Source organism: Microtus oregoni, unplaced genomic scaffold (assembly GCF_018167655.1).
Source record: "Microtus oregoni isolate MIOR12 unplaced genomic scaffold, Mior012 000009F_ref0000495, whole genome shotgun sequence".
NCBI classification, from domain to species: domain Eukaryota; kingdom Metazoa; phylum Chordata; class Mammalia; order Rodentia; family Cricetidae; genus Microtus; species Microtus oregoni.
Window position 1 is genome coordinate 57,575,645 of NW_024543068.1, and position 10,600 is coordinate 57,586,244.

The 10,600-nt window shown below is 35.7% G+C and overlaps 2 protein-coding genes across 2 annotated transcripts; both read right to left on the reverse strand.

Moving 5' to 3' along the window:
- Positions 1 to 948: 948 nt before the first annotated feature.
- Positions 949 to 1,878, reverse strand: LOC121452538 (olfactory receptor 5W2-like). Its single transcript, XM_041658724.1, has one exon. The coding sequence runs from the start codon at positions 1,876 to 1,878 to the stop codon at positions 949 to 951; it is 930 nt and encodes a 309-aa protein (XP_041514658.1).
- A 6,526-nt stretch (positions 1,879 to 8,404) lies between these two features.
- On the reverse strand, positions 8,405 to 9,337 carry LOC121452606 (olfactory receptor 5W2-like). Its single transcript, XM_041658842.1, has one exon. The coding sequence runs from the start codon at positions 9,335 to 9,337 to the stop codon at positions 8,405 to 8,407; it is 933 nt and encodes a 310-aa protein (XP_041514776.1).
- Between the last annotated feature and the right edge of the window lie 1,263 nt (positions 9,338 to 10,600).

A 10,600-nucleotide genomic window follows, 5' to 3' on the forward strand; every position in this document is an offset into this window, starting at 1 on the left:
AATTCTCATATCCCAATCAACCCATCTCTAATAATATGTGTCACATCAATCTTGCTGGGAAAGATTCTAGCCTACATCCATCCTGGGTCTGAGCTTCATGTGTCTGCCTCAGAGAGCAGAGCTATCGCGTCTGCTCGGGAGAGGGGAGCATGGCGTCTCTGAGCTCACTTCCTCTTTCTCCCAGCATTCTGTTCTGTTACTCCACCCACCTATGTTCTAACCAATAAAATGGGCCAAGGCAGTTTCTTTATTTTTTAACCAATGACCTTCTGATGGGGGAGTGTCATATATCAATCTGTTGATTTCATTGATTAAGCAATAAAGAAACTGCTAGGCCCATTTGATAGGCCGACCCTTAGGTGGGTGGAGTAAACAGAGCAGAATGTTGGGAGAAAGAAGCTGAGTCAGGAGTCGCCATGGTTCTCCCACTCCAGGCAGATGCAGGTTAAGATCATTCCTGGTAAGCCAGCTCGTGGGCTACAGCAGATTATTAGAAATGGGCTAGTCTAGGTGCGAGAGCTAGCCTAGAAGAGGCTAGATAGAAATGGGCCAAGCGGTGTTTAAATGAATACAGTTTGTGTGTTGTTATTTCAGGGCATAAGCTAGCCGAGCAGGTGGCCAGGGTGCTGGGAATGCAGCACCCCGCTGCCTCCTAATACTACAACCTTCCTCCATCAAAATCATATAATAGTACATTTAAGTCTAAATAATAAAATAGAAGAATCAGAATTGATTGATAATAAAAGTTTCATAACATAAAAATTAAACATTAGTGAAATACATTATTATAGTAAAATATATTTAGAGTCTAAAACAATTATTTAGATATTAAAATATGCTACAGACATTTCATAATCTTTAACAAACTGATGTTATTGATTCATATGAATGGTAGAATATAAAACCTCAACTATCATAAATATGCTTGTGTAAATATAAGGCATTTTCTTAAAGTAATCTTTTATTTCTGAGTCTGCTCAAAGCTTCTTTTACATCCTTGTTCCTCAAACTGTAAATCAGAGGGTTTATCATGGGAATAATGAGGAGGTAAAAGACTGATGTCATTTTGTCTTGATCTAGAGAGTAGGCAGAGCTAGGTCTAAAATACATGAAGAGCATGGTCCCCTGGAAAATCCCAACTGCAGTCAGGTGGGAGGCACAGGTAGAGAAAGCCTTGATCCATCCCCCAGAAGAGCTGATCTTTACCACAGATGAGATGATGTAGCAGTAAGAAATGAGGACTCCTGAGATGGTGCTCAGTTCAATAAAACCAAAAAGAGCGAACAATACAAGTTCATTGAGCTGTGTGTCAGAGCAGGAAAGAAGTAAGACAGGAGGTAAATCACAAAAGAAGTGATTAATCTGAGTAGAGTCACAGAAACATAAGCTGAATGCCAATGAGGTATGTATCAAACCATCTATAGTTCCTATAAGGTAAATTCCAGTTAAGAACTGACAACAAACTTTACTAGACATGTCAGTAGCATACATCAGAGGGTTGCTGATTGCTTTGTACCTATCAAAGGCCATCACTGCCAGAAGCATGCACTCAACATCTATAAAAATAGAGACAATCAAGAGTTGGAGAAAACAGCCAATAAATGAAATTGAATTTTCTCCAAGAAGGACTACCAGCATCTTGGGGCCATCTGCAGTGGAATAGCAGAGGTCAGACAAAGAGAGATGGCTGAGGAAGAAGTACATTGGTGTGTGAAGCTGAGGATCCATTCTGATTAATGTGATCATTCCTAGATTTGTCAGAAGAATAGTAAGGTAAACAATCAGAAATACTATGAACAAAGTTACTTTCATCTCTGGCTTGTTGGTAATCCCCAACAGAAGAAATTCAGGTGCAGATGAGCAGTTTCTCTTGTCCATTCTTCTTTATGCATGATCTAAATAGTTACAAAACTCATTAAGATAATGGATTTTTAGGGTTTTGTTTTCTTTTGTATACAGATTTTAATGCAGAAAATATTCACATTCTTAGGCATACACCAGGTGCACAAGCACACTAAGAAAACAGCTAACATAAAATGCAGCAGTAATATAGTATGATCATTGAAAAGTCATCATAGAGGAGAATCATTATGTTGACTTTTACATTTATGTCTACATCCATCTATCTATCTATCTATCTGTCTGTCTGTCTATCTATCTATCTATCTATCTATCTATCTATCATATATATATATGCCCACCTATCTACCTATCTATTTATATTTTTAAGACATGATCTATATGACTTGTCTTTATCTCCATCACTCATCATTCAGTAAAATGTGTGAATAAAAAATCCTCATTTATGATCTCACGTAGTGTGAAGAAAGTGAAAAAATTACAGACAAATTTAACATAAGATATATTTTATACAGTCTTATTATAGTCATAATCAGTATCATATTTTTATTACAAATTTTATATGTATCTATACATATTAGCAGACAATAGATTAAGAGATTTGGGGTACTATTTCAGTTTTTTAGGTGTTTACATAAAGATGAAAAACAATTTCTTATTACCTATCAATCATCACTAACTACTGTCTTTCTAAACTTTTTTATTTACTTAAATATGCTCAGATGACAAAACCTTTCACAAATAAACCAGAACTTGCAAGAAGTGGCAACAGTTGCTTATAGCAAATATTTTTGCTCAATTTAACTCTTAACTTGACTTTAAGATTTAGATGTAAATGCAAGTTAATTAGAAAAATTGTACAAACAAAATCTTTATATATTTAGTGTTTACTTGAGCAGTTCTATGTGAATTTTCTGGTTATTTTTGTGTTTTATTATTTTTATACAAAAAGTGGACAGAGGAGAGTGAGAGAGGACACATGGAAAAAGAATGAATCATAGAATAACAGTTTAAAGAGATACTTGATATTCTTTATATAGAACAAAGGAAGAAACAAATTCATTAACATATAATAATAAAATGTTGCTTGTAGATACTAAGTAGAATTTACCTAACTACCTAAGCAGAAATAAAGCTACTTATTTATTTTCTCTTGTACTTTAGATCATGTCCAGGAAAGACTATAATACTTTTTTCTTGTATTTTTTTTACAAATAACCACTTAACCCACCTGTGACAAGAGAGTCTTCCTAGCCTTCCTGTTGTACTTGAAGATAAGTTCATCACATTTATATTCATCTGAGACTGTTGAGATTTAATTCTCCTGAGGCTCTGACTCTTCTGAGTTATTCCAATGTGATTAATTACACTCATCTCTCAGTGCTTTTCTTGCGAATATACAACCAATGCACCCATAGTTATCATATTCACTGCTTATCCTTGTCTGCATTTTTAGAGTGACATATTAATGGTGACAGACTTTTTTTTAGAAATTTTAGTGAAATCAGTCATTCAATGAAACTGAAATTGAACTTTAAGCAATGGTGTCTACATTCTTCCTTATTTGTTTCGATTCTTCCATGTTCACGGCAATTTCACCCACAACCTACTTTAAAATGTGCTAATGTAAACTGTGAAAATAGTAACATTCCCACCTCTTCCTTCCTCCCTTCAAGCATTATTTCTATGTATCTCCTTCATTCTCTTTAAAAGTAATAGCCTGTTTTTTTAATTATTGTTACACACATGCACACATATGCAGACACATGCACCTGCATGTGCACATGTGTGAGAGCACACAGTTTTGAATCCATTCCATTTTGACTAAAGGTCAGAGAATTCAAACCTATTCTTGCTCCTCAAGGACAGATAGCAGGATATTTGGCCAACAGTGCGACTACTGGATGTCTTGCAACTCAAAGATTAAACAACAGGACTTAGGGCATGGTTACTAGGCGTTTTGAGATGTAAAGAGCTAATTAAGCTTGTTTCTTTCTTGTATTATGGGAAGGAGTCTTTGCCTTCCCCTTTTAATTGGGGAACATAAGGACTATCAGTAATAAACCTGACGGTGTTACAGTATTCCCTGAAAGCCCTTCCAACTCTTACCTTCTGTCCCTTATATTTCTTTCCTCAATCCTCACTCCCCTTTTCAGGAACATGTGAAAAAGTTGGCCAGTCCAACACAAAGACATGCTTGAATACAAAAATTGCATCTGCTCTCTCTGCGTACCATTATTTGTATGCCTATTTTCAGGACTGAATATTTGGTACAGGGTAGCTAATTGTGTATTCTTTCCTGAGGAAAACTAATTTTTCCACTCTCAAGATTCTTTGTTTGTTTGTTTGTTGTCCAAGGTTTCTGTCCTGTCCAGTTCCTACAGTCATTAAATTTCTAAGAAATCACACAGAGGTCCACATTACCTATAAACTGATTGGTCCATTAGCTCAGACTTCTATTAACTCTTATAACTTATATTAGTCCATTATTCTTGTCTATGTTAGCCACGTGACTTGGTACATTTTTCAGCATGGTAGTCACATCTTGCTTGCTCTGTGGCTGGATCAGGACTGCAGACTAGGACTTCCTTTTTCCCAGAATTCTCCTGTTCTCATTGACCTACCTCTACTTCCTGTCTGGTTGTCCTGCTGGACTACTGGCCAATTAGCATTTATTTAAAGTATAATTGACAGAGTACAGACCATTGTCTCACATGATTTGTTTATTTTCATATTTTGTTTTTTCGAGAAAGGATTTCTCTGTAGCTTTGGAGCTTGTCTTGCAACTTGCACTGTTGACCAGACTGGCTTCAAACTCATAGACATCTACTTATCTCTGTCTCCCAAGTATACACTCTCAGCATTCTTTAATTACATGTGTTTCTTTGTTTAGTGATGATGCCTCTTGTGATACCCCTGTCAATATTTGCATGTCTACTGGTGTATTCTTTGTTCAGGTCATGTTTATCCTGTCATGTCAGTGACATTTTATGAATATAGGTCCTGACATTCTCGGAGATCCAATGACAAAGTCAAATCATTTTTTCCTTTGACTTTTACAATCTTTCCACCCCTCTTTCACAATGGTTTCTGAGTCTGAGGTGCAGGAGATGTATTGTGGTTGATTCAGTTGAGATAAGCTGACACAATTCTCCATTTTGATTTTTTATAATTTTCTATAATTGGCTCTGCTACAAAGATAATTTGCCTTATAAAAAAATCATGTTTCTGATTTTTACTCTTAATGTTCTCTGTCCAAGAAACCAAACATTTTGATTGATTGTAATAGTATCAAAGAGTTCCACAGTACTCTGGATTGGTTTATTTATTTAGGGATAAACTCACAGTAAGGATAGCAATCTGCAGTCTTCTGTATGAGCTGGGAACTTTAAGTGAATCCAGCAGAAAAAGGGGCATACTTTTCATCTGAACTTTTAGTACATGAGACCATACCCAAAATGGGCTAGTATCTTAAAAACTATTGACAGAAGGAGTTCCCACAACAGTCAGTAGTCCTTTACCAGTGCTGATGGTATAAGAAAACCCTACAGTGTGCCTGATCATGGTTCACTGTGGAAACCTGAAAGACATTGAGTATCATACCCAGACATGAAGAGTGCATCCATAGATATGCTCACACAAGAATAAAAGTACCATACGCGCACACCTATATCAGTATCTTTTTTGACTCCAATTTCCTTTCATAGGGACACCCAGAGCAATGGATAACACCATTTATATTCTGAAGGGGTTGTACAATACCTTCTACTAAGCAGCCTCCCATATGACAATATCCTCTGGAATGCTGGCCAAACACATACATAACTGTTTCCATAGGCTTTAGTTGTCTAAGAACAGTCAAATTGAAAGCCAATTGCCAATATCATATTTTATTGAGGAAATAAATTTAAAAAGCCATTTCTCTCCCCTCACCAGAAGAACTTTACTGGTGAGCATGAAATAACAATTTTAAAGAATAATTACTTCAATGTGGAAAAAATTGCACATCATCACTAATTAACCAACCTTTGTATTTGAGCGATAAATCAAAGAAAAAGAAGTGACATTACATGGAAAATAACAAATTATCCTTTAGATCTCCAGAAATTAAATTGATGCTTTCTATTTCTACTATTCACTATTTACATATTATTCCCAAAGAATGGAGTTGTAGTCCACTATTTGGACATAAAAAATTATTCATCTGGTACAAATATTTTTGATACAATAATGGGATATCAAAATATTGGAATATCAATTTGTAGATAGATTATATAGTGCACAGAAAATCCAAAAACACTTAATGCTTATTTCCTATGCTTTGTAAAATAAAATTAGAGTAGACTGTGATGCATATCACATATGTCCAAACAGATCATAACATTTAATTCTTCATAACATTTCATCTTCAGCAACAAGAATGAAGGACAAAAGTCATATGTACAAACACAATTAAAAAATTTTAAGGTCAACACCCTAAGTGTATTTAATGACTTGACACTTCTACTGTCTTTATGACACATATAAGAGATGTTATTTTAGAAATTAAGTGTGGAAGGAAATAATGAGAGGAAAAAATTGAAGACATAAAAAGAGTGATTTTAGGTACAACAAAGTATGTAATATTCTGTCTCATTAGAACAGCATCTGTCAGAGTTTCCATGTCAGGCTTTAATTTCCTAAAGTATTCCACCAAGCAATATATTTATCAAAATAACAAATTCAGAAAGATGATTTCATAAGTCAGATATGTTTTGTTTTACAGTTTGAAGTCTCTCTTCACTTATTCCACAATCATTGTAATGTCTAATTTTGACTGCCAGTTTGACGGCTTTGAAATCAAGTAAAACTAAAGCAGCCAGGTTTATCTGCAGGAGATAGTTTCAATAATGTCATGTAAGGTATGAAGGCTCACCCTAAATTGGCAATGATGAAGGTAGATACATGCCCGATTTCTCTTACTTCTAAAGGCAAGTTCATCTATCTTGTTCCTGAGGCATTCCTTCACTGGCAGCCAAACCTGCTTCTTCAGATGCAAATGGAGAATGAAGACCAGCTGAATCATTCAGCTGTGTAGATTAAACAAATACCAGATTCTTTCAGTCAGACACACCCATTGTTGAACTAGTTGCACCACAACCTGTATGTCAGTATAATAATTCCCTTTTGGAATAAATACGTGCATACATACATACATACATACATACATACATACATACATACGTTCTCTCTGTTATTTTCCTCTTCCTCTAAGGAAGTCTGACTAATGCAATCACTTTAACAGATAAATGGCTACACCTATGTGGATACAAGTATAGTTTACATGCCTTAATAAATAGGATATGTTGTAGTATGAGGGGCGGGGCTGCGTCCCCAACACCCCAGCCGCCTGCTCGGCTAGCTTATGTCCGAAATAATTACATGGAAACTGTATTCATTTAATCACTGCTTGGCCCATTTCTATCTAGCCTCTTCTAGGCTAATTCTCACATATTAATTTAGCCCATTTCTAATCATCTGTGTAGCGCCCCTAGGTGCGCTTACCGGGAAGATTCTAGCCTATGTCCATCCTGGGTCGGAGCTTCATGCGTCTGCCTGGGAGTTGGGAGCATGGCGTCTCTCTGAGGTGTCTGCTCCTGAGAGGAGAGCTGTCGAGTCTGACCTCACTTCCTCTTCCTCCCAGCGTTCTGTTCTGTTCATTCCTCCCACAGGGCCAAGCAGTTTCTTTATTGCTTAACCAATGAAATCAACAGATTGATATATGACACTCCCACATCAATATGTTTAAAGAATAAGGCTTATTTCCATGAATACAACATCTTCTAAGTTAGTGACGATAACTTGCCACACCCATTTGTTATTTTAATGTATTCCTCTGAATGAATTCTGCCAAGAATGTCAATTGTCTCCACATCTTTCTGACTTTTTTACAGAAAATGGCATACTTGAGGTCAAGGTCGCTTTTCAGAGGTAGATCACAGTTCTGGAAGATGGTAATCTAAAGTCAGTGATCTGCACATGGTGTCAGGAGAAAGCCTGGAATTTGGTTCATAGATTTACCATTTCTTAGTGTCTTCATTTGGTATGAGACACCAAGAGTCTTTGATTTTATAGAGGAGCACAAATTTCTTCGCTAGAGGATACCTTCATGATTTTTATCACTTCCTATAGTTCTTGCATGCCAATATCATAGTTAAGTGGATTGATTGTCAACACAGGAAATTTAATATGAGTTTTGGTTAAACAAATCATATTAACGGTTAATGGTTATGTTAATAGTCTAATGGAAACAAGTCCTTCACTACTAATTATTAATTCATCAGGGTTTTTAAAAATTCTACCTTGATACCTTTTTTAAAATAGAGTACTCTATATTCTGAAAGTAAATAAATGAGTAAGACACATACGTTGGTCTCAAACTGCTTCTTATTATTAAACTTCAGCACACATACTTAGTAAATTAAAAAACTGATATTATCAATTTTGTTTTGTACAGTAGAAAGCCAATAGACATGATACATTTCTGTGTAGTCAATAAATTCCCTTAGAACCACATTTTATTTCTGAGCCTGACCAGGGCTTCTTTCACATCCTTGTTCCTCAAGCTGTAAATCAGAGGGTTTATCATGGGAATAATGAGGAGGTAAAAGACTGATGTCATTTTGTCTTGGTCTAGAGAGTAGGCAGAACTAGGTCTGAAATACATGAAGAGTATGGTCCCCTGGAAAATCCCAACTGCAGTCAGGTGAGAGGCACAGGTAGAGAAAGCCTTGGAACGACCCCCAGCAGAGCTGATCTTTAAAACTGAGGAGATAATGTAGCAATAGGAGATAAGGACCCCTGAAATGGTGCTCAGTTCAATGAAACCAAAAAGGGTGAACAATACCAGTTCATTGACCTGTGTATCAGAACAGGAAAGTAATAAAACAGCAGGAAAATCACAGAAGAATTGATTAATATATGTAGAGCCACAGAAACATAAGCTGAATGTCAATGAAGTATGTATCAAGCCATCTATAGTTCCCAACAGATAAATTCCAGTTAAGAACTGGTAACAAACTCTACTGGACATGTCCACAGCATACATCAGAGGGTTGCTGATGGCTTTGTACCTATCAAAGGCCATCACTGCCAGAAGCATGCACTCAATATCTATAAAGATACATACTAATAAGAATTGCAGGAAGCGGGCTACAAAGGAGATTGGATTATTCTCTGCGAGAAGGTCCAACAGCATCTTTGGTCCCACTGCGGTGGAATAGGATAAGTCAGAGAAGGCCAGGTTGCTGAGGAAGAAGTACATTGGTGTATGAAGCTGGGAATCCATTCTGATCAAAATGATCATTCCAACATTTGACAGCAGAATAATAATATAAACAATAAGAAACACAAGAAATAAAACCCCTTTCATGTCAGGGTTACTGGAAATTCCCAGGAGGAAAAAGTCAGATAATAAAGAGCAGTTTTCCATTTCCATTCTTCATTTTTCGCGGTCTAAATGATTACAGAAATTTTCAGTGTCATGATATATTAGACTTTTTATTTCTCAATATGGTATTGTATAATAAACTCAGGAAAATGTAATATAATTGCTAAATGGAATGATATGTTGAGATATTTGTGTATGATGTACACTAAGAAAACTGGCTCAGTACATAGCAGCATTTTCATTAACAAAAAAAACCACTAAATTAGGTACATAATCAACATTCTTTGAAATATATACATATATTTCATTTTCTTTCTGACTTGCCTAGAAATCTGACACTCATTTTTAGGCAATGTATTTGAAATAAATAGGATATTATACAGATTTAATATAATAGAATATTTAATGACCAATAAAGCCATACAGAACATCTCGTCACTTAATCAAAAGCATCATTGTCATTATATTTGCTGCATTCACTATTCTATTTGTTACAAGTTAGTTATAAAACAAAATCAACTTTTCAGGGAGTCATAAAAGCAAATTAATGTGGAATTGTGTTACAATTCTACTTATTTGATTAATATTTAAACATGACCAGCTACTCCCTTTCACTGGAAAAACCAATCTTTCCAACTTTTCAAATTCTATGTAAGTCAAATAAAAGTAGCAGAATATACTAAACACTCACTAGAACATGTCCCTGATTATTAGGATACAGATTTTATGACACTACAGAATCAGAATAATCTATGTGTTTTTCATTCCTCAACTGACTTCTTCATATGTTCAATAAAAGCAAAATTTTATTTTTATTCTGTCTTAAGCCATAAGTGTACCTGAAATAAGGCAGTCTTGCTGTCATTTCTCTAGTGCAGATGGACCAGGTTGATCACATTTATTTTCAATAATACTATTGCAGGGGGCTGGAGAGATGGCTCAGTGGTTAAGAGCATTGCCTGCTCTTCCAAAGGTCCTGAGTTCAATTCCCAGCAACCACATGGTGGCTCACAACCATCTGTAATGAGGTCTGGTGCCCTCTTCTGGCCTGCAGACATACACACAGACAGAATATTGTATACATAATAAATAAATAAATTAATTAAAAAAAAAGAAGCTGGTGAATTAGTACTCATGGGGGTTAAGGATTCACTCACTCTTCCAAAGACCCCCCCAAGCTGTACCTGGGAACTTCAAAAAGAATAATAATAATAATACTATTGCAATTAAATTCTCTTGAGGTTCTTTCTTCCCATCATCATATAAACCTAACATGACTAATTAGTGTCTGGGCTCAGGAGATTTTTTTTT

Bases quoted from the DNA above. Each gene is read 5' to 3' on its own strand.
- LOC121452538 (XM_041658724.1), bottom strand. From the start codon at position 1,878: ATGGACAAGAGAAACTGCTCATCTGCACCTGAATTTCTTCTGTTGGGG.
- LOC121452606 (XM_041658842.1), bottom strand. From the start codon at position 9,337: ATGGAAATGGAAAACTGCTCTTTATTATCTGACTTTTTCCTCCTGGGA.